Below are 27,891 nucleotides of genomic sequence, written 5' to 3'. Positions count from 1 at the left end.
AGCACAGTATTCCCACATAAATATTTAATGTCAACAGTATATATGTGTATGAGTTGATTTTAAAGTAATTTGAGGATTAAAAACAGATGTATACACTGTACTAATAACGTTATTGGTCACCTTACTGAAGCATCCCACTTTACACTTGAAGTACGAGCAAGCACACAGTCTCATCCATAGTCTGAACAGGAGCTTTTCTATTTGTTCCACATCCCCATTTTGTACTATTGGTTATAAAGCTATCTGATATTTACTGCAACAATCTTACAACAGGTTCAATAAAATTTCATATTACTTTCACAAACACACTTTAAAGCTGAAGCCTTTAATAATTTGCTTTTTTCCCTTTGAACGTGTCCTTCCCTCCTCTGTTGAAATAAACAATCACTGCTTTCATGTATTTCAAAAATATGTATATCATGACTACACTTACAATGAGTATAAAATGTAAGTATCTTAGAAAACAAGTGAATATATTGAGATTGAGACACACATTCTGTGTGTTTGGGACCTGGACTCCATTCAGCAGATGAGCTTTTATAACCCTAGTCTCCCTAGCACATAAAGCAAAGTGCTCCAAATGGCACAACATGTTTACCAGTTTGTTCCTTACTTTGTCTTGTCTTTCCTACTACACTACTTGCTTTTGTTGCTGTTACCAAGCACTGAATAGGTTTTCTCACAGGGCTATTCTCCTACTTACTTAACTTCTCGTTCTCGAGCAGCAACAAGGTGCTACTAAAAGTGTACCTTGTTCCTCTCTGCAGGCCTGCCAAGACACCCAGGCAAGAGCCACTTCAACTTCACAAAGCTAATACTGAGGCAAGTTGCATTAGACTTGTCTATAGGTGTACTTTAAAAGGTCTTTATAGTTTGGTAAACTCCAGTATAAATAAAGGAGAAGATGAACAACAAAATACAAACAGCTCATATGGCGGTTGCAATTCACTCAAGCACAAGCATGCAGTCCTCTGGGCTCTTTGTTATTCTGCCTTCAGCTTGCCCTAGATTTGAGCAGTTCTCTATAATACCTATATTCAGCCAAACATCATACTGCCTTCATTACCAATAATTTAATATCTAACTGTAGTATTCCCACAGTTACACTGTCATATAAGCTTTTCTATTATTTATGCACAGTTTCCTCACTCTAACTGGACTGGTTTGAGGCAGTTTCATTAATAAAGCATTATAAAACTCCACTTCTGCTTTATTTTGGTTTGGGGTTTTTTCCACTTTGTAGCATGACCATAAAATTAATTCTACTTGTTTTCTCTAATCTGCTTGGAGATGCTTTTGTTTGATTGATTTTAAAATCACTCCCTATAACAAAGTTTGTATTAAAAAAATCACTTTCTAATCACAGGAGTACTTCAGGTAAGCCACAGAAAAAGACAAACCCCTATTAGCTATTATCTCCATAAACATGTTACAAAAAAGGTTGTTCCCACAATAAAGACCTTTACAGCTTAGACTGTGCGATAAGCAAGGCAGTTGAGGAGAAAGGTGGCAAAATTCAGAAACAAAACTTCATACAGATGAAATTAAAATGTTTGTGATGCTGATTAAAAATGTAACCTACTACTACCTACCTTTGAGAATACTTGTGCTACTAAGTGCATGTGAGACACTGGCTCACTGAAAAGTAGCTCTAATGTAGATGCAGCCAAATGACCAAAGAGTCAAGAAGCTACATTATCCAGTGGTTTTTAGAAATCTACCTTTGCACCCAAATAATTGCCCCCAGCCTTGCTCTTTTCCACCACATATCTTCCTCCTCACTAGTCTCCAAATACTCAATTATTCCTCCTGTATACGATAAGACCCTCACTACCATTAAGAAATAAGATAATCAGCTCTCAAAGCAAATCACAAGACAGTTCTCCTTCAGTCTTCTCACTCCCACGTGATCAACAGATGCTGTCACACTAAATCTTGTACCTTCCATTCCACCATAATTATCTTCATCTTCCTTGCCTTGTTCTACCCCTGAGCCATACAGCTGTTCATCATTTCTTTGACCCTCTGACAGGAGGGTCAAAATCAGTGAGACAGACCAGTTGATTGCATTCCAGTACAATCCCAGTGAAGCAAGCATAAATCCCTACCAATACTGTAAATAAATCATGCATGTCCCCTGTTCCATCTCTTGCATACAAGATCAGGCAACTAGGATGGAGAAGCAGCAGAGAAGACATGTCTGGGGTCCAGACCAGGTGCAACCACTGAACTTCTCCCACCGGCACAACAAAAGGAGGAACAAGTAAGATGCTTTATGTCCCCATAAACACGTTTCAGCTTCTAGCTAGACCATGACTCATACTACCCCCAATGCCAGGTTTCCGGCTGAGCCCAGCTCAGACAGAACTTTGCTACCTCCATCTGACAAACAAGCCTGGAAAAGCATCTAGGACCTGCTCCAGTCCTCGCTGCCTCCCCCAAGAATTGGGAGGAATTGCTCCAACACATTTCAAAGTCTGTATTTCAGTTAATTGGTAGAGAAGTAGAACATTACAAGGATTCTTGTTCAGCTCTAGACAACAGTGGTGACTACTGCAAGAACAGCCAGAGCTCCTCTCAGTCACTGTTATGACCATCCACTCAGTTTCCCACGCACTCAACAGCCAGTTCTGCCCAAAAACACCAAAAGCACTCCTAATGATATAGTTGGTTTGCCATTTCTTCCACTGCTTCAGAAAACTAGTCTCACCAGCCTACTTCCAAACTAAAACCAGGAAGTCTGCTGGGAAGCCATGCTACAGCAACAGTGATGACAGGAGGGAATTCCTTATGTCTCATTTCTGAGCCACAGCATCTGACCAAAATGAATTCTACAGCCCACCCGTCCCTCAAAACCCAAGAATGAGCCACAGACACCGTGAGCAGAGTACAAAGCTTTTCTTTGTAGGTTTTTCCCCTCCCCTAAATCCCATCTTCTGTAACAGAACAGAAGAGCCAAGAGATTTGTTATGATTTGGGAGCATAAAAGGCATGGTCAGGTTCTGTGGCTGCTGGGAACAGGAAGGTTCAAGCAGAAGCAGCAATCCCCAAACAGTGTAGGGTTCAGGAGCAGAAATGGAGAAGGTGAGTGATTCCAACCCAGCCCACTGCTTACAGAAACTATACAGGGCTCCTGTAGACACCAGAAGTTTCACAGCTTCAGACAGGATTATTTATGAAGGTAAAACTGTCAAACTGTATAATTAAGCTTCATGGCTAATACTACTATGAAATGGTAACTTCCTTATTATTTATCTGCTTCAGCTTGCAGTACCCTACAAGTTCCCACTCCAGCATGCTGGCAGTAGTCTGTAATCACAGCCAGCTGTAACAGGCTTTCTTCATTATCTGTAAAAAATTTAACAGACATTAAATTCCACTCCAAAGAGTGCTGTATTAGCCTAGAAAAAGAAGAAAAAACACACATCACGTTAATGGCAGAAAGGCTTGGTAAACATTGGAAGTACAAAACAGTGTTCTCACCCTCAACAACTTCACAGAAATGCTGTAGAAAGTGTTCCAGCACAGTCAACCTGAACAGAAGTTGTCTAGAATTATCTTTCATTAAGCCATGTGTCTTTTAATGTAACCTGGGTTCAAAATCATGCATTGCCGAGACTCCCTTAATCAAATAATCTTCTAGACAGCATCACTCTAGCACCCAAGTACCTTCCAACTAAGTGCTGCACAGAGTTTAGCCCTCTATAATCAGTCTCTCCTCCCTTTCTGGCATTGTAACAGTGCAAAAAGCTGCAACTGATAGATGAAGGAGGGGGAGGGACAGATCACCACACATATACATCCCTTGTGTCTGTATACAAAACCCATTATGCAAGTAGAAGCTAAGCAGACTAGAAAAACTATGTGTCTCATGTTTGCATTAACAAGTTATTGCCAGATCTTTGACTACAATTTATGAACAATGCATGCAGGAAATTAAGAAAAAAAAAATCATCAAGCAATTATCTCTTGTCTAAAAAACTGGGCACATGATGGTGAAATCACAACACAGTATAAATCACAGGGAAACGATACACATGATGCCTAAAGGCTAAGTTTTTATTTCAACAAAGCCAAGTTCACAGGAACAAGCCCAGTGCAGTCACCACCACAGAACCGCAACAGCTTCCCCAGCTGGGCGGGGACCTCTTGCTGAGAGTGAAACTAAAATTTTCCAGCAAGTTCATGAAATCACCACTATCGCTCCTCATTCAGTGAAGCTCTTAAAAGACAACTTTCACACTTGCATACACAAGTAGGCAAGTACACAGACAAGGCAGATGACAAACACATAGAAAGACAGGAAAATATAGCTACAAAGTTCCAAATTCAGACCCTGACCAGCAGGAGTCTTAGCATATCTTGAACAAATTGCAAGAACAATTACCAGCTTCCCTCCAGCAGAGTTGGAAGGACATGGTGAATCTACATACAAATGACATACAATCTACATACAAATGTCCAAATGACAACGTCCAGACACGGCGTATACAGGAGAAACTGACCAACCCTCGGGAGTTCACCTTACCAAACATGTGGAGCAGCTGCTCAACATCCATGAATAGTTACGAGAAGCATTTGAGATTGCTTTTCATTTGAGATATCAGAGCTGAACAGGAAAGGAGGGTGGGTTGGGGACTGAGAGGGAGCAAGAAAGAAGCAGCTTCCAGAGAAGCTGGATATCTGAAGTCTCTAGTTGTTTGTCCGAGATGCACTTTGTCTGCATCTACCACATTAAGTCTCTAATCACATGAAGCTAGTATTCAGCAGCAAGAATGTCCTCAGTCTGCCACTTCTGTCCACAATCTCTCTCCCCCCTTATAAACCTTTCACTGGATGACTCAAATTTACCTTTAGTTATGGCATTGCTTTTTAAAAATAAGTGAACATGTGAGAATACATATTGTCCACATGGCATTCTTTTACTCTGCAGAAAATTATTCCAGTCACAACCTAGAGAACTACTGTTGCCTAAAATCATCACTACCATTCAAAAAAATCAAAAGACTTCAGGGCAACATACACCAATTCTTATACCAAATTCCAGATACTTTTAAAAAAAATTAGCAATGATCATGTTTCTAGTACTTCTTATCATTCAAGGTTCTCAACAGTCATCTTCTATATCCCCAAAGCCCAGGAGCCCTCCACATAGTATGCATGTGACAAGGAAGTAAACTCGACCCCTAAGAGCAGCCCAGTTGTGTCAGTGATGCACTCCCAAGCATGCACACACACACACTTGTTGCTGGCTGCCTCTAAACCACCCTTGCTAGCTGGGGACAACTCAGGGGGTGTGGAGTAGTTCAGCACAGATTGCAAGAATTTTCACCCCAGCACGTGATGGAAGAATTTACCAACCTCCCAAGCAACTAAATGGAAACACCTCATTTAAGACACGCTTCTAACTAGCCCAGATCCACACACTGCTGTATAGTTATTTTCAACTTGAAAGGGCTGCATAATTTCTCAGGAATATCACCATTTCCAAACGGAAGTCCCCAAAGGGGAAAATAGACACAGGTCTATGTATACATACGTGTGCACAGGCATATACATCTACATATACCTCCTTCTCTCATCTAAGTATACACAACAAAGATGACAAAAACTCAACTCTATTGCAACTTGTTCCATCACTTAAAAACCACAGCGTTACCTTGTGGCTGAGTTTTTGTACATCAGGAAGAAACATCCAAGCTAGAGGAGCGTAATTACATTTCTGTTTACTTTAACGTTCACTTTATGAGGGAGAAGGGTAGGAACAGGAGCCGGTTTTAAAATATGTCATTCCCTGAGGGCTGAAACTCATGAAACACTTTTTTCAGAAACAGGGAGTTTTTTTCCCTTTGGAACTCTCTCATTTCCATTTCCCAACCCTTACAATAACTTCAATGGGTATGTCCCATCACCTTGCTTATCCCCAACTAACGTATTTAGTATTCAGTATTTTATTTGAGCCTTTTTTGCCAGCAGAAATCCTGTTGCTTTTCTCTCAAATTGGTCACAGATGATACCTACTGACCCAGCTACTAGTTAAAACAAAAAAAGAGTTATTGGAACATACTAATCTTTGAAAGATCTACCTTCCTTCAATTTTGAAGACAGTCCACATCTGCAGTCAGAAAACGGAAAGGACAAGGAGGTCAGGGTAAGTTTTTTTGTTTGTTTTCTTTTATTATTTGTGTGTTTTCCCAAAGAAGACTAGGCTTTAGCACTAAAGATCAAGGCTGACCTTGGTGGATGTTCTTGATATTTCCCCTGAAAAAAGCACAGATCTAAGTTATGGATAACCCAAATGTTACACACATCTATCAAGCCCGAAGTCTGTGACAATCAGTAGACCTGAAGAACAGCAAAGATGACACCAATTTTACAGTTTTCCCTCCTGATTAAGAGCAAAGGGGGAAAAAAAAAACAACTCTATTCTGCCATATAAACAGGCCTCATCTGAGAAGAAAAAAAAAAATCCTTAAAAATTGATAGCTACCATTATGATATGGTGACCCAAAACTATAACAGAGGTCTTTAGCACTTCAAATTTCAACTGGCCATGCATCCTAAAAACCACTGTCCCTTAAAAAAAAAAAAAGAAAAAAAAAACCAACCACACCTAGGTATGCTGAAATACAGTACTTAGATTAGACTTAGGCACACAAGAAATCAAGGGAATTCTTAAATAATAAAGGGGATCCAAATTCATTAGTAGGTATTTAAACACAGTACAAGCACACCATTTCTATCAGCCAGTTCCATCACCCAATTCATGTTAGACAAAACTGCTTACTAAATACTGCATATGTGCAGAAATTGCCTTTTTTTCAGCCACTGTGCTTTTATACCAAGTTGAAAGAGATGTCTAAGGCATTTCAGCATTTCCACTTATTCCCCATTTTTATGCATCAACACTGATTCTCATGTGCTAGAAAGCTTGCAAGAAGTCATGTCTTGGGGTTAAATTTTAACAGACTACATTATATTTGCATAGGTGTAGTTAATAAAGAATTGACTGGCAGAGAGTAATATCCTGACCTTCTGTCATGAATTTTAATTGCCTACAGATGGTTAAGTTTAACCTTACCTTCCCACCTGAACAGATCCACTTGAGTAATTTCTCCCTCAACCTTATGTAGCACAGCTGCCATTTCCTGGAGCGCACTGCTGTGCCCATGAGTTACCTGCAACACATCCTGCAGTGGGTACAGTGGGTCAGGTGTGACTCCTGCATGGAGGAGCTGAGGTGGGTGATAAACTGGAATTACTCTGCCCTAACCCAATTGAAGAATTCTCTCTGGTAACACCATGGCTGCTCTGAATCAATTCATTTCTAAATCGGCCCTGTTGTTGTGACTTTTAGGATCTTCATTGCTCTTCTAAATTTGTCAAACTTCTTCAAAGAGAATTATTTCTTATCTCCAACACAAGCTCCCCCTCTAACCAGGCAGGTTGCCACAGGAGAACAAGGCCACTCTAAGAGAAGTCAGCTTGGAAAAGTTCAGGAAAAGGAGCAAGCACTCTTCAATCTCTCCATGAAATTAAGAATTTCACCTCCACTGGACAATGAGAATCTTTCCCTCTACAGCATATTAATGCCAGTAACAACTCAGAACAGACCAATAGATTTATCAAAGCTGAGTTCAACTTGCAATTTATGAAAAACCTTTAAAAAGGTCTACAAAATACAACTACTTGAATTTCAGTAAAACTTAGATATCCAGTAGAGAAGGTACAAAGCTTTCCCCCTGTATAAGCAGTTTTTAAAATAAAGATTTGATTGAATAAATGACAATCCATAACAAGATGCCTTTGCAAAAATCACACATTGCCAGATCCCTCTCTAAACATCCTTACTCAGCACATTTTATGTGCCTTTTGGGGTTTTTTTTAATATGTGTTTTTGCAAAGAAACCACTAACTTTGCATGCAGCAACTTGCAAGATCCTGAAAGATTTTCTGCCAAACCTCCTCTACACTATGGTGCTAATTCATCATATAAATATTCAGAGATACTCTTGAATAACTGCCAGAAGGGAATATACTCCTCTGTAGCTACACAGCCACATTCATGCTTAGTTCACTGCACTAATGCTCTGCCCTGGGATGGAAAACCAAGGTCAGGCAACAAAGCTCCACTAAGACAGGAAAAAAAAGTCCCAACAAAAAAAGCAAGCAATCTTGGTCACTCCAAGACACTTTTATTCCTTGATATTTACCTGTCTAGAGAAAAGCAGGAACCCCAAAATTTTCTTTGTAGATGAAGCATAAAGCTCCCTTTGATTCCCTTGCTTCCATGTTTTTTCCCAATAATCCAAAAACCAGACCTGAAAAAATCATTTCAGGATGAGTTTCTATATGAATTGCGGCAAGGGGGCGGATAGAAAGGTGACCACCCCATATTTCATACATCCCTCAGATATTGACAAAAACACCGAAATACCATCTCAGCTAAGAAGAGAAGCTAAACAAGGCTAAAGATACCCAAACATATTTTCTGCAGCTGATGACCAGATACGTACATCATCAGCTCAGAGCTAAAATAAGTTTGGGAACCAACCGGCTTGCTTTACACTAAATACAAAGAGTTTAAAGGCAGAAGTAAGCAAGAAGGTCAGGATGGGGAGGGAATAAGATCAGATTCTGTTTTGCTCACATTATTCATCCCTTTTTAAGAGGCTAATTTTCTCATTTTAGAGATCAAAAACCAAAGAACTCAAGGCCAAGGTGATTTTTTGGACCATTATTTCACTTAGCTTTACATTAGATAAGTATATTTTCCTTGAGGATGCAATTTTCAAATTAGCCTCTCTTGCATATATATATTCTTACTTGAACAAGAATTTAAAATATATCTTCAAAATTAAATATGTGGTTACTCATATTTAATTTAGTTGTTTATTCTACAGAAGGATATTTGAAATAGGACTTTAAAAATTATGTAAAGCTGAGAGGACTTATTTAACTAGTTCTACTTACTAAAAAAAAAATTACAATTATTGAATCAGTTTTTAGTAAGGTTCTAGCAAAGAAATCCTCTCACCTTGTATTAATACACCACCCTCCATTATTGAGATATAATGAAACCAGCTTGCTCTTACTTTTCACAAAGTGCAGGGCACTACTTTTGCACTTGAAGGGTAGAGCAACAGGTTATCTATTTATGCCACAGATATTTAAATAAACAGCAGAACATTATTTGTAACAAGCTGGATAACTCTGGAAGACACGATCAAACTGACCCACCCATTCCTCAGCTCTGCTTTCACCATTCCAAGTCCTGCAGGACTGGGGGGGGGGGGGGAATGTCTGAAGACTATTGAGAAAGGAATTCCAGATACATAATAAAAACTGTATATTGTCCCCCTTGATTAAGATAGTTGAGGGATATATTAGCTAAAAAATAGTAATTTAACCAGGAATTCACTTTAGTTTCTATTTTTTTGCAATAATTCAATATTTAGGTCTCAAAATAACTGTCTGCAAAATAGGTTTTATAAGACTTTTAACTATACCCACCTTACACAAAAGGGGCAATTCATACACCAATTCTCACAGATATTAGATTTTACAATTTGTCAGACTTTCCAGAAAGGCTTTTATGATACTTTGCAGATTCCAGATGGTAAGAGTTCAATTTATTCATCCAAAAAGGAGAGGAATAAAAAGAAAGGAAAAAACATAGCCTCTGTTAAATACGGCACAATACAGATACAAAGCAGTTAAAAAGGCGAATCTCACACAATTGACACACATTACTTTCCCCACCACTTACACCCCACTGCTTCCCAGATAAGAGATTCAGATCAAAATCTGACCCACAGCCACAGATTCTCACCAAGATCAAACATAATTAATTCAATTGCTTTTTAAAGACTTCCAGTAACATTAGTTATCATAATTACAATTCAACTACTCTGTCAGCTGATAACCTTTTGGCTCTGCTGAATTTGGGAGTGCCAAGAATGTATCATTTCCTTTTTTCCACTGTATTGTAGATGAGAGTTGAGTTTCAAATGTCTAGAATCTCTTTACATTTTTCTGGCAGCACAAGGTTTTTAATAGGATAGCAGGTTAAGGTTCTTTTTGAGTGCTGGAACAGTATGAAAGGAACATTATTATAAATGAGAATACCAGGTAGACATAATATCTTATGCCTTCTTCCCTCCATCACTAGAAGAAAAACAATTATGTGCATTGTGGTATGAAGGGAAAAAATTGTCAGATTAGTGAGCATAAGGACCCAAATCCATAAGAAAACAGACTTTTCCAACTGGAAGAAACAAGTCTAAAGTTCCAATTCATTTCACAATTTCTCTCCTTCTTCCCATACCCACACAAATTATCCAGAATACTTTCATAATCGGGTTGCACTTTTCTAGGCCACAAATCTTTGTTTCATATGATCACTGTGGTGCGTTACCATCTTTCAACAGTGCAGTGTATCAGGAGAACTCATGTTCTTTAACCCCACTTTCTTTCCCCAGGCAGCAAAATGGAGTTCAACTGAACATTACATTTTCATTAATTTTATTATATGGGGACAAATATAAGTTAAAGCCAGAGACTCAGGGTCAAAATAACAAAAGCTGGTGAGAACTATAATTGAAAATAAATAAGTCAGTAAAACATTTTTAAGCAGTCTTCATTTTTCAGTCAATTTATCTGAACATTATATAGAACTAGTCCATTTTCACCACCTGATTAATGGTTTCTGCTTGATCCCAGCTCCTCCTGACCAACAGCAGCAGGGAAGCACTGTGGAGGAAAGGATGCATCAGGACTTCAAAGGCAACAATCAGCAGCCAATTTAGAGATTTCATTTTTTTTCCTGGTCAAATCACACTAGAACCTCCATGCGAGTACATTAGATAACATTAACTAATTTTTCCTAAACAGCTGCAGTGGCAAGTTTTGCAGTGTATTACATCTCCTCCAAAGACCATTCAACAGTTCTGGTCTAGTTCAGAGAGAACTTCACTGTCAACCACAGACTTAATCCTGGAACTAAATTTAATCAACTACACTAAGGTCACTGAATCTTTTAAGGATGAATATAGCAGCCCAAACCTCTTCAACATTGTATTGCAAAGAGACAGAGTAAAAATCAAATTTGACACACTTAAAACAGGTCAGGGCTTCTGGGGCCCTTCACTGATTTCACACCGGTTCTCAGTATAAAAGGCACCCTGCACAGTTCACAGGCAAAGAGACCTCTACATCACAAGTGATATTTTGCCCAGAACACAACAAATACGTTCTCTAAATATAAAGCCACAAACTATGAGATCCACCAAGTATTATGTGTTCCTCTTCCTCTTCTACTCCAACTACTACTGAAGAAAATTTATCTGCCTCAGAAGTGGGCATTGCATGCTAGAGTGATCCGTGACCCAACCCAGTAACCTCTAATTTAGGTGTAGCATCAAGTGAACCAGTGATTGACAAGTAAGAGAAACATTAAAGTAGCTGCAGGATGCAAGAGTTCCTGCAACGTGAAAGTGCCCTGGAGCAGAAGTATCATACTCGCATACCTCTACAGGGCAGAGCTGCACTTACTGACACATTGTACATAGCATACGATTCCTGTGGGAATTCAGGAGCCCCAAGGACAGCAACCTCACCCAGGAAGTAATCTCGAAAAAGACCTCAACTATGCCAACCACAACATGCCACATCATTCACTTCATGATGGAACTACAGCATATGAATGAATCCAATGCATCAATCATAAAGGTGGGAGACATTTGACCAGGATAACCTGCACAATGATTCTGTGAGCACACTTGCCACCTCAACGCCAGATGCCAGAGCACCATCAAGCCTCAGCTACCACACTCTGTACTGCACATATCCTGCATCACAGCTCAGCACCCACTTTTACACTAGGTAAACCAAGGAAACAGCTCTCCAAACATATTCCTCATATTTCCTCCAGGCTAACATAGTTTTAATCTCTTGGCAAAAGGGTCCATCATTATCTGTGTGGTGACTTCTTTCCTCTCTATATATAGCCCTAAGCTCTCCTCCTTTCTAAGCATTTCAATTATTTGGACTTGGACACTGACATTAGTATCATGACCATTATCTCCTCTCAGTTAAATAACCACAGCAATGAAATCACTCTTTTTCCTGAAATGGGTTTTTGTTAAGAAAAACTATATCAGAACTGTCCCTGTACAGGCCAGCACCCCTTGCAACACAATGGCTGTTTATCATAACACTACATCCTTGCAACCATTGCTAGGGGTGGTGGCCAGATGGTTGCCAATACCAGCAGAGGGTCTTGTTGTGGTTGTTTTATTTTTGAGAAGGGAAAGCAATGCTCCTTTTCTCTAGTTCTTGATTAATGACTTTTCAACGTCTTTCTCCTAGGGAAATCACGGCTCACTGTAAGCCAGCTCTATCCTCTTCTGCTTAGACCAGCATCTTTCAGCATCATTTTGGTACTGACAACTCACTATCAGCTTCACAGAAGCATAGAATAATTTATGTTGGAGAAGACCTCTAAGATCATAGAGTGCAACCACTAAATCCAATCTACCATTAAATCCTTTTTTGGGCCTTCAGCCTCAGATGTGATCATTGAGCAATACCTCTCCCATGCAGAAACACATACAAACACCCACTCTCTTCCCCAGAAGGTGCTGGGGCTTGCCTGGCTTATTACAAAATACCCTCAATGCTCTCTGTCCCCTCGCTCTCTTCCCAGTGCACATTCTCTCCGTGTAATACATCAGAAACAGGTCCCATCATGTCCTACACTGCAGTCAGGTGCTCAGGAAATGGTCAGTGGTTTGAACCCTTTGAAAATTTGAACTGGCATATCAACAGTGAAAAGCTGGCATGAGGGCTCTAATGAAGAGGAAGTTGCAGGAAAGATGAGTACTACCACAAGTCCCCAGTCCATGTTTTGGAAAGAGTAACCGCTTTTGATGTACATTTTTCACTGTGCTCAATGACTGAGGTCCAGAGCCTGGCACAGGAACCAGGTGCTGCACAACAGACAGATGCCAACCGGCTGCCCCAGCCCCACAGCCCATCTGCACCAGCACTGCAGCACACACTCCGGCAGTGCGGCCACAAACCAGCCATTCTGATAACTTAAGAGGAAGATGCCTTAGAACACCTAGACCCTTTTTGGATAGCTAAGGGCTCTTCCCCCATCCAGCTGCTCTGGGAGCACCAGGCCCTTGAGTCTCTCCTCAGTAATTTTTGCCCTCAGCTCATTTTCCAACAAGTCTTTTCTGTACAAATATTCACAGACGTATCTCTGTAAACAATCCTGACTTCACTGGAATTATCTTCTGTGAAGATGATCTAAAGCAGCAGCTAAATCCTTGAGGATTCCTTTTCTCCTTCCCTGCAAATGCCTGCCGGGCCAGGGATATGAAGCCAATAAGGCAACAGCATTCAACAGCAAAAAAAAAAAAAAGTATAACAACATTTTCCACCTGTTTCACTGAAGTTTTAGACTGTCTCAAACTATCTTCTGATTACAGCAGAGATGCTGCCTGAAAAACAAAAGCACAGGGGGCCTCAGGTGTCAATACACAGCCCTGCCACACACCAGGACATATCCCAAGGCAGCAGGAGCCAGCACTGCCACATTTATCCCTCCACCCTTCCTCATACCATACCATCCTCATACCAGGAGTATGGCAGGAAGGAGGAAAAAACAAAAAAAACAGTGTCCATCTCTTTTGCTCTTCTTCCATACACTTTGCAGCACACACTGAGTCAATCACTGCAGTCTTCCTTCAGCTGGAAGAAAAACCATGAAGCTGAACAAGGTAGAGGACGCACAGAACACATACATGCATATAAAAAAAGAGCAACTTCTGGGAAGAACAGAAGTATGTTTTTCAAAAGGCAATGTTTAGGGCTTTCTAGTTTATTTTGGGTAATTATTTTTAATTGCATATCACGTTCAAAAATTATTATCCTCATACTTGGAATTGAACCAGACATCTATTTTTAAATTTTATTAATCCAGTCACGAGTCATCCCCAGAGACAAGAAAAATAATAAAATCAATGCCACAAACAAGTACAAAGTCACCCTGGCTTTAAATTAGCCTGGTTGGTTATTCTATGTTGCCATTATGTTTTACATGCATCTCTGGATTGCACATGCCACAAAACCTCTTCTTTCCTTTGTACTACAGATATCTCTGACTCAAGATCCCACATCGATGCAGCAGTCATTCCATTCCTGCATCTCAGCAGCTCTGTAAGTCAACTGATCTAGTTTTCTTTGGATAAGAAAGAACAACAAAAGCATCTGCATGGAAAAAACTGATGCCACCATTTTCCAGTTAAATGCTCCAAAGGATCTTCTTTCAAGCACAAATTCTGCCATTCCAACCAGTTACATCTACACATCAAGGCAAGCACATACAGTCAGGCAGAGAGTAGGCTATCACATTTTATGTTTGCAACATGGAGGTTCAAAGTGAGATTTATAAATATCCCAGTCTCACAACTGACAGTAGACCACCACTAGTGCTAACAGGAGATGGGTGAGCAGGGATTTTGCTTCAGTATACTTCGCTTTAGTCAGTACACACTCTTCCAGTTTGTTCAATGTATTCTGCTTGATTTATACTGTGTGACACATGAAAACAGTATGTTACCACCAAGACTCTGCCCCAATTGATGCCTCAAGACATCCATAGGTCCTCACCTTCCCCACTGCACTCCTGGCATTAAATTCCACTGCTTCTCTGAGAGGGGCTATGAGACCCAAACTAGCAATCAAAGGGTGATCACCCCTCAAAAGCAACCCATTTCACAAAACCAGCTACCGTTGTTTCATCCTATTGCCCACACCCTTACTTAAGGGTTTCAGTGAACACAACTTCCCTTCTTTAGATATGGTATCCTACAACACACAGAGATCTGTTACACCACAACTCTGCTGTGTGCCTTGCTCAAAATTAACTGATCTTTTAAACCAAAGAGTTGAGGGTTTTCAATTAGAAAGATCAGAAAAGGTACATTCCATCTCTTCGTTTTCTTCATGGAGATGAACACACCCAATACTGTTAGTCACTGTGTAAGCAAAGTAACTATTATCCTTTACCAATGATGAAATATTTAACACTGCCTGCTGAGAAGGGGAAGTTATTTACCATGTAGTGACAGAAAACCCACTTCAGCAGATTAGGGGTAGAGAAGAAGGTTTCAACGTCAGGAAATTCTTAGCTCAAAGGTCTGGAAAGACAAATAGCCTTGATGATCTAGTACAAAAATTATCTCCCCCTCTTAAAATAAACATGAACAACAAAATACAGTATACATGGAATTCATTAACTTCAAGCTTCCCAAGTTTTAGGAACCACTTTATTACAGCCTAAATGAAAACCCTTCTAAACAGCTGCTTTAGATCTAACAAAAATTAAAATTTGGGTTCTCCTGACCAGAGGAGGGTCTACCTAAAGACTTGAAGTCAGTCCTGAGACTTCATAGCAGGTCCTCATGCTCCCTCCTGCCATGCACACATGGATGGGTAAGAAAGATGCAGACAGCGCATTAACCTTTTTGGCATAAAAAGGCATTAGTCCAAACTCTGAAGGGATGTCATTCAAGAAGAGGCTCTGCTGGGGGACTGAGAAGTAACAGACACCACTGTGGCTGATGCAGCAGTCATTCCATCCTTGCATCTCAGCAGCTCTCTGAGTCTTGACTGATCTAGTTTTCTTTGGATAAGAAAGGACAAGAAAAGCATCTGCATGGAAAAAAGTCACAAACTGATGCCATCATTCTCCCAATGCCCAAAAATAGAAGAAAAGGCTTCTCTTGGTAGTGGTGTGATATACCTGAACCTTCTTACTAACACTGAACCTTCTTGCAAAAACTTCACCTCTTCACCTCTACGTTTTATGCATTGCTTTTTACCAGGAGGGGGAAATAAGAGGGAAACAGGTCTGGAGAGGCAGCAGTGCAGAACCTGTTAGGAGCCTGACATCTACAGAGACTCTGTAAAGCACTTCGCTAAAATTATTAATAGCAGAGTGCTTTCAATCTCTTCTCTTTCAATAATGATTCTCCTGTAATCAAGGAGCTTTCTGTTAACATTCAGAGGGCAAATAATGAACTTTAATTGGGTTTCAATAGCCTTCAAAATAGAAATAAACCAATACAGAGTGGTATGGCATTTGTGACAATGGATACAACCTCATTTGAACTCTTCCCTCCTCTTTCTCCAGTTCAATTTTGGACATGCTGATTGTGCACTTAAATATAAAACTACTTCCACATTAATATAATGGTCAACATTTGACTTGTCCTATCAAAATAGCAATGTAAGCTTCCAAAAGTATGCTTCATTGCTTTAATAAATCCTCAAATGCCTGGTGAAACCAGAACAGTGGTTGGGGGGGTGGTTTAAAAGTGTCCTTTTGTCCCGAATTAGCTCAATGCTCCCAATCTCAACTTGTCAGCGAAACACAGCACCCTCACTGGCAAGTACATGGGCACTGTACGAGTGACACTGTCACACAGACTACTCCTCTGCACAGATTATAAAGCTTGTAAATGTATTTTTTGAGTAAAAAGACCAGAGCAAATACTTCACATCGGATTGTAACCTTTAAGAACTCTAATATTAAACTTAATAAACTCTATTCTAAATGAACAGTGTGTTAAATAAGCTAATTTTTTTTTTTTTTTAAAGCTCAGTAAGTCAAACCAACAAGCTCTAAACTGGGCACAACAGACAGGTTGAAGAGAAAAATTCCTGAGCACGGAGGAAACAACTACACATCACTATCCCAGAGAGAGCAAAATTAATTCAGAAGGACACTAACAGACTTTCTTGAGAAAAGGCTCCATGGAAGTTAAAAGAGGCGTGGTATTAACACAGTATGTTCCTGTGAATTTCCACAAGAAGTCTCATCCAAGAACAAGATGTACATGTAGAAACCAGGAAAAAGAAAGAAATGAACCCTCTCTGGAAATGATTTATGCTGACCATAGCTGTTGTTCATTATAAAGCTATAACAGAAGTTAAAGCCTGGAAAGAGGCAATAGAAAGGTCTCGGTCTGTTGGCATTTAAATACTACTTTATTTATTCTCTTCTGTTAATACAGTCATATTTTATAATATAACTATTAAAATAACAGAAACCAAAAGGTTTCACTCTATTCCAAACATGCTCCCATAAAATGTTCAAATAAATCTCCTCCATTTGTTATTCAAGCACAGACTGCTGCTCTTTGCTCATCCAGGATAGCACAGGTAAATTAAGAATGAAAAAAGATAGCAAAAAACCATTTCAGAACTTACACATCACACAATAATAATTTCTAACATCACATTTTAGGAGCATATTTCACCTTTGGTCCTCTGCCATGATCTAGGTTAGGAGGGGGCAAAACCCACATTTGATGCTAGGAAATAAAAACAGAATATATGGGAACTAATTAAAAGCTATTTATGGAATGAATTACATAGACCCATCAAAGCATGTTCTTTCATGGCTTAAGTGCATGTTTCTCCACAGCTAAATGCATAAGCCAGTGACCAGCCAATCCTTATGTGTTTGTCTTATTCCTCTATAAAATCTCTCAGTTTCTGGATGTTGGGTCCTCCTGGTTTATAACCAGGTGAGGGGAAAAAACATTGAAGCCCAGAAAGGAACTTCATTATCAATTCATGACTGGAAAGTACTGCTGTACATTCCCTACACTGATCAGCAAAATAACCTTAAGAATACATACCTAATCTCCGTCATGTAGCCAAATCCTTTCCTACCATCAGGCATCCAGTGTTTTTCAGAGAGAAGTTAGTCTTTTACTGAAACATAGTCAGCCCGTCTCCCACCAGCTACAGGTTCAGCAGCTCTTCATCACTTCTTCCACACCCAGCAGGAGATCCACTCACCTGAACATGTGCTAGGCTGCTAGAGAATGTCTCCCTGGGATAGGAGGTGCCTCCTTACAAGAGAAACTACAATTAAGCTGTATAATGCTCAATTTATTCCTCTCTAGCATCTCAACATGTTTCATGCATCTGTCCCATGCACTCAACAGATTAATGAATACCTAAAAATGCAAGTTATCAAAGAGTGAACATATTTCTGAGCATAAGAAAGCTTCACAAGGTCACTGCCACAGTTGTAGATGTGTAGATGTCCCCACTCGTAACCAGTCTCCCCTGCATTGCTGCAGCCCAGATCCAGAGCTGGTTCAGACAGTCAGAGACAAGATGCAGCCCAAAACACACCCAAACTCAACCCCTGCCCTTGGCTGAAAGAATTACAACTGCCCACACCCTCCCTGTTACAGCTGGCTGCCTTCCAGCACCCTCCCCACTGACAACCAGCTCCCAACCCAGGGCCAGTCTCCATAGGCACAATCCACAGGCATGTCAGAGTCTCCCATCCACTTACATATGCACTTCGAGTCAGGGAGAGTGACTGTATCAGCCCGAATCTGCTGGTCCCACAGATAAGTGACAACAAAATATAAATAGAAGTGTTTGTATTTCAGGTGGGGGGGTTTTTTGGGCTCCAGTCAGGGCTGAGCCCAACTGTGGTCCAATAATTCAAGTTTCTCTTTTTACTCTCTCCAAGGCAGTATCAGGCAGCGTGGATGTCCTTTCAGAGACATCATAATAATAAATAAATACATGGCAGTTTGACTCTTTCTTGATAGCAGATGTTTCACTGACTTTGCAGCTGGCTATATTTACAAATCAGTAGTTTCTTGCCTCATTTCCAAAATTACAGCTTGCAACAGAGCTGTACTATTGCTTCTATCAAATCCACAGATTCCAGAGGTCTATTCTACTTCCTTAGCCTGTCATTTTTGTTGCTACCTTTAAAACTCCCAGCTTTCCTTTGAGAACATACTGACATTTTCTGAAATTACAACTCAGCTGCATCCCCAAAACACAGGGAGGGGAGAAAGACATAAAACAGACTTCTGACAAAGTACAGAGCATTATAAGTTATTCTTTCATCAACACAATAAGGAGTCACACAATGCAACTCCTGCCTCCCACCTCATGATGTTTAAACACTGTTATTCATTCTGCAGACTGTTATTAAGGCATCCAAATAAATGCAGTTCTCCCCAACTTCATGCTGTGAGCACCTCAGTTCACAGGAGTGAAAACATCTGTGCTCTTCCCATTGTGCATTTTCCTTTGAAGGAGGGATACTGTGCAACACATTATGCAGGCTCCAAGAACACCAATCCATGCTGCTACCTAGCAGCAGAGCAGCTATACTGTCCTGAAACAACAGTTCAGCTCAAGTCCAAGTGCTCTTCTCCTTATACACCTACACTGATGTACCTGTTCCTTACTCGCATTCAAAAGATTTTAATAAGAATACTTCCCCACTCTTCCCTGCTCACAAGAATCAATCCCGACACACAGCACAGACAGGTGATTCTTCCAGGAGAGATAGTCAAGATGATGATCAAAATTAGGAGCAGTTACTGAGAGGTGTTTAGACAGCACAGCTCGTTCTTTTCTAAGTTGTCCAATGCTGTGAGCTTTTACAATTTCTTTGCACATGAAAACATTTTCAGGATACTGTATGAGAGTCTTCCTTCTTTCCCAAGACCTGAGGGCTGAGGGGAAATGGAAGGACAGAGCTCCAAAAATGTACTGGGGGAGGTGTAGGCAGGAACTCCACATTGCCCCGGTCTGCTTCTCACCTAGGCACACCCCTCCTCCACAGGATTCTCATCAGTGGGGGGGTCCCACTTCAGCAGCAGCCTCTCCCCACACCAACTTTCAGACCTCTTTAGATACACTTAACACATTACACATGGTGCCTCACATAGCAGTTTTTGTTCAGGGTTATGTCCTCATTTCCTGGCACAAATCAATGGGCTACTTTTATGGTTTGGGTTTTGGGTTGCTTTTTATTTTTCCTCCCTGAGAAGCTTCAATTTCTATTCCAAGACAGAGTCGTGCTTCAAACACATGAAGCAGCATATGTTATTTCTTCACCTACCAATCAAGACAGTAGAAGAAACCAGCCTGGTACTTGTATATATGTCATTTCATAAATGCTAGGCAATACCCTAGAACTGTCTTCACTGCAGCACCCAATCTGTCCCCACCAAACAGCCCAAGAAAAGGAAATTATACAAGTGACAGAAAGGAGCCAGGCTACAGCAATGGAACAGTTTAGTCTTTAAAAAAGTAATTTTAGTGTGCAGAAACAAGGAGCAGCAACTTTCTTGTTCATCTTTAACCCCTTGTCCACACACTCTGCACAAACATCCCTGAGGAGTTCACACAGTGAAAATCTGGCTACACCAACTCCTCACCCACTTGACAGAATCCTAAGGGTCTGCCTACAACTATGACAACTCGTGACAATTTCACACCAATGGAGCCAAAATACAAAATGAGAAGCAGGACATTTGGCCTGTAGCTGTCTGGCAGCGAGAGGCACAACCAAAGGAACTGGTTCCAAAGGCAACATGTGGCACTGTGGGACAGGGAGATCCCTTAGCAAGGGGGCTGCCAGACAAGTAAGTGTTGCTTCAAGGGGACAGACAGACAACAGCAGCAGTTCTCAGAATAAGCCTTGCCCAAAAACTCCAGAAGTTACAATTTCTCAAAGCAGTCTTTCAGTCAAATATATTTAATATAATTAAAAATGAAAGGTAGATGAGGAGAATTAAGTTCCCCTCAATTTAGACAGGATTCATATCCAAAAATGTACCAGAGGCATAATCTTCCAGAGATGTTTTTCCTGTCACGTCTTACTGTTTAATTATATATTACCATTCCAAGCTACCATGACGATTTTAAGTTTGCCTTTTTTCCATAATTAATCATAGCAAAGACTCATCTGTTCTTCAAGCACACTGATGACAGCACTGTTTTTACCACTGTAAGGTAATCATTCCACAGCATTCCTTCCCAAAAGCTATTGCAACGAGAAAAACTCACCTATCTTTACAAGCTGCTTTCCAAAGATATAAATCAGCTCCATAAACATTACTTCATACTACAGGCAAGTAAAAAAGCGAAACTGGTTTTCCATAGCAAGCAATCATACAGACACACAGGCATAGCACAGCCTAATAACACTAAATAACACTAATTATAAACATATAAACCTAACATAACCATCCAGGAACAAGTATCCTACTCACTAAACATCATGTAACCATCAGCATCCACCACTGGTGCAGGAAGAAGGGAAGCAGATTGTTTGTCCTTCTGGAAACATAAGGCAGTTTCATCTATAAATACCATAGTCAAAAGTTATTTCACAGGCAGCTTTGGTCACCATCATACTCTACTCTAAGTGCAGAAGATGTATCTTCAAAAATAACTTGTAGCTACATGTAGATCAGTGCTAACAAACTACCTAATCAAACAGGAGCTACATTGAAAGCAGAAAATGATAAATGCTAATTGGACAACAGAAAAATGTCCTAATTTTTTTTTTGTATCACAAGTAACAGAAATTATATTACAGGCAGGGAAAATCTGCTCTGGAAGATCAAGCATTTATCACTTATAACAGCTACAGACTATAGCACATGTATTTAAAGTTTTCTTTCTAACTACCGGAAGAAAAAGTATTTCCAACATAATCAAAAGCATGCAGCAATGCCCAGTGGATGTTTTATCCTTCATCCTCTCAGTCTGAACTCTCCGAAGAATAAATCCAGTGCTTGTAAAATTACTTCTTCCCCATCTGTGAAACCGCGTCAGATGCACAGGATATTGCCCTTTTTTTTGTATAAGCAAAAAACAGAAATCCTGTTAATTGATTAGAATAGAAACTGTTAATTTATTTTGATTGATCTATAGAAAAATTATGATTTTCTGCAGTTCTCCTACATCCTTCACATGGTATGCTGGTAGCTTCCCAATTACAAGTCAGTAGAAAAAGTTACATAGCTTGTTCTGCTAATAAAAATAAGCTTAGGTGGGCACCGCACAGCCCTGAGCAACTGTAAAACTTCATGTGTCTTAGTAGTCTCATAAGAGTGACTTCAGATCAAGGCTCAGGTTTTCAATAACCAATACAATGCACATATTGACAATGCCACCTTTACACCTTTCTAATTGCTTCACAGTTTTAGAAAGCAAGATAACTAAAGAAGCCGTAACTACAGAAAAGACAATATATTCAGCTGACAGGCTGCTAAAGACTGAAGTTTACACCTGTATCCAAATATTTAGAAGCATTTTCACTAGTACCACTCTTTGTTAAGGCATGACCTCAAAAGATTCTGGCATTTCAAATTATAATTTTCTTCCAAGTTATAACAACAAAAAATATTTAGCCATGAATATTAAATATCACTTTTAGAGCATTAGTATTTTTAAATAACCATGATATCCCGACAGTTTGGTGATCCATTCAAAAGAAATGATGAAAAACATGTTGAAAAAGACACAATTGCTCAGGAGAACACAGAGAAAGTGATCTTTACACAGGACATTATACAACTACATCCTTTTATTTACAAGAATAGAGTCAACTATTTTCAGTGTTCTTATTTAAAAATGCATAGGAATAATAAGCACTAAAAAAGTATTATGACACTAAATCACTAGACCACATATTAAATCACTTAAAAGATTTTTCACCCACTGTAAGTGGGTTTCGTATTTTATTTATTGAGCGAAAATATTAAATGTGTATTTGCATGCTCTCTCTAATCAAAGTGTTAAAGAAATTTCCCGTATCACAGATGAAGAACTTACAGAGTAGCAAGAAACACAATAAGTCTATTTTCCATGACAGAAGAAAGTGGAGATCCTAAAACTTGTTTGTTTCTGATCTCTTGAGCCTCAAAAGCCAGACTCCTTAGCTACCCCAAATATTAGTAAGTTAGAAGACAACACTTGTACTGTATTTCAAATCATTTAGACTGAAGAACTTTTCATACCAGATAAATCATCCCAGCAGGAAAACTTAGTTGTTTTTTTTAATAATTATCAAATTTAGCATTCTCTTTCCAAGATACCTAGGAAAAATCAAAGCATAGCTTAAAATATTTTCTCCTCAGTCCTGACAACGAGCCTTTAGTTTGCTGCCATCTGTACTTCAGGAAACTTCAGCCTTTTCATTAAGAAATCCCTCCCACAGGTTTACTTGTAGTGAATGGTTCAGATCTGAACTATGTAGTACAGTATGTTACTCAAAGAAATCACACATCCAGATGTAAAACAGTGTAATATTTAGAAAAGATGAATTACTTAAGATCAATCATAACCACTTTTAATCTAATGCTCAAGTCTTTTAGCTTTGTATTAGAATATAGAGCATTTTCTCAATAACACACAAGAAGAAAGTTGAAGTGGTTTTAACAGGAGATTTACAATCTAACCAAAACAACAGAACTTACTGTACAATTTGTTCATTCATGAAAAACCTCCAATACAGCCATGTTTCCTCATACATCCTATAAAACTGTAGTACTTACACACCTAAATGCATAAACTGTCTGCAAGGCCATACCCAAACTCAAAGCCCTTAGAGATGCTGACTACACACTTACAATCAAATTATGCCCAGAGGTTCCACAATAAGAGCAGAAAATATAAAACACCACTAGAGAACTCAAGATGAAAAACCACAAGCATCTGTTTCATAAACTGCACTTTCAGAAGTTAAGAGCAAGACTGCCTCAAAAAGAAGGTCTAAGAAACAAACTACTCCAACAACAATGGGATCCAGATCAAATCTGCATTCCACGTAATCTGACATATCAAATCATGACCAATTGAAGAGCTAGAGTTTTTTATGCATGGAACATTTTAAAAAAACACACTGCTAGGTTTCAGATATCAGAGGAAAGTCTTTTGGTAACAGGAGCATTTTGCATTTAAGAAACCAAAGGGAACCCGTGAGGCTAAGTAAGCGAGCATCCAGTCTCTGGATGAAGCACAGTTTTCTACCAAGGTTTAAACAACATACAGCTGTCCCTCCAAAACCTCCATTCTGCTGTTGCTAAAGTGAGGGTACCTCATTACCCACCCCAGCATCCATCAGAGCCTCAGGGGACTCCAACATACCAAAACCAAAGAAACTCCATGTTTTTCCAATAACCTTCAGATCTGTTACATGAATGTTTTGCTGGAGGAAATGCCTGAGTGAGTAGCCTTAGACAACTGTTTTACATTAAGGGGGAAGCACATTAATTTACTGCATGAGTACTACTGCAATGCACTTTTAGGAGGTACAGTATTGCGGTCACAGTTGCCATTTTCAGTGTCTGAGAATAAACACAGAAGCTGCCAACACTAGGTTGCATAAGAGCACTTTAAGCAAATGGTTATTTACAAAAGTAGAGGTAATTATAATGCAGGAGGTGGATCCCAAACAAATAGACTTGACTAATACTGTCAAAAAAACCCTCACAAACCTAGAGACCTACAATTACTATTACTTTGTAAGTAACAGTAGGAGAGCTGCACGAACAGCTTCAGTCATTCACTGTACTACCAATATATGCTCCAAAAAAACAGCTGGACAAACGTGCTGTTTAAAAATGCAAGCTGATGTCAGAAGCTATGGACAGAAATAAAAACAGGAAAACACCGCTCCTCTCGACAGCTTACCTGATCTCGACTTAATGATATCGCTGAACTCGCTGTGTCCCCCGCCAGGTCCTTCCTCCGGGTCGGAGACACGGGCCATGCTCGTGGGCTGGGGTACGCCACGGGCGGAGCCTAAATCCGTCGGGAGAAGGCTCCCATGGAGGGCCCCGGGTCAGCACCTACAGCACAGGACCAGGAGCAGAGAGGCACGGTAACTCCACGGGCTATGCCAGGTGTGACTCCGCGTGCGACGGGAGGGGTAGAGGCTTGCTGGCCACGGCCACGCGTAGCGGGGCAGCCGATCGGCCACTCGTGTCCCCGGCGTGGGACACCTTATGATATTTAAAAAGCGAGATGGCCCAGGCGGCCAGTTCAATCCCCAGCCGGGAAAACCAAGCTTCAGGGCGTCAGGGCGCGCCGTGCCCCCCCGTGACCCTCAGAGGGGCAGGACACGACCCTTGCCGCGACACCATCGCCACCACCCGTCACCCACCTGGCACCGAAGGGGACAGTCCCGCTCCAGAGGGTGGCAAAGCCAGGGAGCTCCGCTCCCGCCGGGCCGGGGCGTGTGCCAGCGGGGAAGGGGACGCAGGCAGGCGCGCTCCCCCGGCCGGCCCGGGGCGCGACAGCCACGTGTGCGAGAAGCCGCGCAGCCCCTCTCCGGGGTGGGGGAAGCCAAGCCCCGCGGGACAGGCCCCAAACACGGCCCCAGGCACGACGGCCCCCGCCCGACCGCCCCGGCAGAGCCGCTGCTCCGGCGGGGATTTTGACCCGGCACCGGCCGGGCGTGCCGGCACCTCCTCCCCGCAGGGTGCGCGGCCGCAGCCGCCGCCGCCCTAGGGCACCTCCGCGGCGGGGCCGCCCCTCGCCCCCGCTCCCCGCGGCCGCCCCGTCCCGCCTCGCCCGCAGGTGTGCCCGCCGCTGGCACTGCCCCCTGTCCCCCCGCCGCTACCCGAGCTGGGGAACAAACTTTCCCCGCCGCGCCCCTCCCGGTGCCGTCGCCTCCCCGCGGGGCTAGCCAGCCGCTCCCGGGGCATCCGCCGAGAGCAACTCGCCGCCACCACTCACCCCTCGGACACGGCGGTGGGAGGCGGCTGCGCTCCCCCACGGCACAGCCCGGCTCCTCCCCGCACTCCGTCTCCCGGCGGCGGTGGCTCCCACAACTTTCTGTGCGAGTCGCTGCCGTCCCTCCTCCTCCTCCTCCTTCTCCGGCCCGGCCCGCCCCGCCCCTCCCCTCCCCTCCCGGCCCGGCCCAGTGGCGGCCCCTCCCTCGGCCCCGGCGCCCCCTTTGTTGGCCGGACCAGCGCCACGGGTGCGGGAGAGCCGTCCCGGCCGCGGCCCCTTCTCCGAGCGAGGGGCGGGAGGGGCCGGGCCGTGCGGGGGCAGAGGGGAGGGGCGGGGCGGAGCGAGTCCCGGCCGCGCCCCCGCCCCGAGCCCGCGGGCGGTGGCCGGCGCAGCCCCGCTGTTCCTCGGGCACCGCCCGAGGAAGCGCCGGGCCCGGTGGTGGTGCCTGATCAGTTCCTCCGCTGTGGCCTTCCTGGCCGCACCTGTGCGCTCCCGCCTCTCCTTCTGCTCCTTTTCCTCCACAAATCAGCGCGGTCGCGCAGCACCTCGGAGTTTCACTGCTCCCCTTGGACACCGAAGTCAGGGAGCGTGATGAAATTTGAGACACACTTGGGCATATACGCACATAACAGCAGGAAACAGCTTTCCCGAAACCGGCCAGGTGCCCATGCCTCAGCTCACGGGGTCGCTTGGCAATGATAAGTCCCGGGTGCTGTTCAGCTGGGCAAGAAAGGGACAGAATGGATGAATAAAAATGAGCTGGATGCTGGGTGTCTGAAGTCACTTTTGATGTATAAACATTAGTAAAATATTTAGCTTGTGGTAATTAATTCATTGCCACAATTTGCCATCTGGGAATGAATTTATTCATGTTTGCTCAGGCCAGTAATCTGCACTCACCTGTGCTGTGAGGCTGCTGAACACGTGGGCCGTTATTTATCTGGGTAAGCATTAGTCTGAAGTCTCAGCAATATCAGAGAGAAACTGTAGCTGAATAATTCCTCAGTGTTACCTGCTAGGCCTCAGCCATCCAGACCAAAATGTTTTCAAGGTTAAATGCATTTCCAACACTGAGTACCTCACTGCCTTAATAACAAAGGCCAGCAGTCTGCAGAAAAGGAGGTACAGAATTTATTAGTTAGCAGAAAGGAGGAAGCTCAGGCTTGGCAACATTCTTTTTCTGTATCTCCAGGTGAATAGAAATTGATAGGAATGTGAAATGACGAAGATTTGTCTTCAAAAGTCTTTTACTAGTATATAGCTTATGGGTTTACAAGGCACTACAGATAACAAGAGTAAACAATGATTGCATGCATTTTAGCCTAACCTAACTTTGATATTTCCCCCAAGGAAAAAAAGAGATACCTCAAAGAAACAAAACATGCTACCTGTAAATTACTGTTATCATAATTCTAACTGCATTTAACATTTTTTCCTCACGCTTTGATCTGTGCACTACATGTGGAACAGGGACTGGGTCTTTTGTTTCTGTATTGCACAATGGAGGGTCTTGCAGATAGTGTGGTTTTTTGAAGGAAGCCCCAAAAGTGAAGATGACTAGTTTGGATCATTCCCTAGATTTTCTGGGTGATTCAGTGCAAAATAGTTAATTCATGCTTGATCTGCGTAATCCAAAGTCATTAATGGTTCTCACTTATAAAAGGATAATAATAGTGTGTCAGAAATGTTGTGGTGACTGAAGTTGTGAATCTATTGAGAATTGCAACTCATGGATGACAAACACTATAAAACCATGGATATCAATTCCTATTAGTGTCTAACTGTAAGGCAGCACTGAGCAGTAGGCTGGATTAGTTGGAAAGGTATTGTCTATGTTTATGCCTATTTATTTACATTACACTGAAAAACCTGTACTGCAAACATAATGCTTGTGGTTAGAGGAGCACCACTTGTTCCCTGCCTGCTGCCTTGATGCTCTTGATTGAACAGATGGTTCTCTGCCCCATCCCATACGTTCCCTCTGCGTGCTGGATTTTCAATGTCCAATAATGAAAAATACACCCAAATACTGGAAATCCAGAATCCAGATGTAACCCAGCTGCTTTTCATACAGTTCAAGAGACATATAAATCCATGGAACCAAAGTGCACACTCAAGAGTCAGCACAGATGGAAATTGTCATTTCACTGCTGGGTATCTAGCAGCAGTGCAGGGACAGGGATCCCAAAGCACCACATTGCCTTGCTTAATGCAGGGAAATGCTAAGTGGAAAAAAGCCCTTTCTTTTGTAGGCTGCACTGAGGGGATTACTCATTTCACAGAGGTTACCCCAGA

At 41.7% G+C, this 27,891-nt stretch overlaps 1 protein-coding gene across 1 annotated transcript in view; it reads right to left on the bottom strand.

Annotated features, from left to right (window-relative positions):
- The window catches only part of UTRN (utrophin), a 368,451-nt gene extending 342,728 nt beyond the window's left edge, over positions 1 to 25,723 (bottom strand). The window contains exons 1-2 of the mRNA XM_017813718.1: positions 25,600 to 25,723; positions 24,553 to 24,710 (exon numbers count right to left, since the gene is read on the bottom strand). Of these exons, the coding sequence (XP_017669207.1) occupies positions 24,553 to 24,631 (79 nt within the window). The 5' untranslated portion in view covers positions 24,632 to 24,710; positions 25,600 to 25,723. The remainder of the gene's footprint in view (positions 1 to 24,552; positions 24,711 to 25,599) is intronic.
- Positions 25,724 to 27,891: the final 2,168 nt, after the last annotated feature.

This window comes from Lepidothrix coronata, unplaced genomic scaffold, assembly GCF_001604755.1.
Source record: "Lepidothrix coronata isolate B3197 unplaced genomic scaffold, Lepidothrix_coronata-1.0 Scaffold42, whole genome shotgun sequence".
NCBI lineage: Eukaryota > Metazoa > Chordata > Aves > Passeriformes > Pipridae > Lepidothrix > Lepidothrix coronata.
Note: the sequence above shows the minus strand (reverse complement) of the source record. Positions and strands in the feature narration are given on the sequence as shown.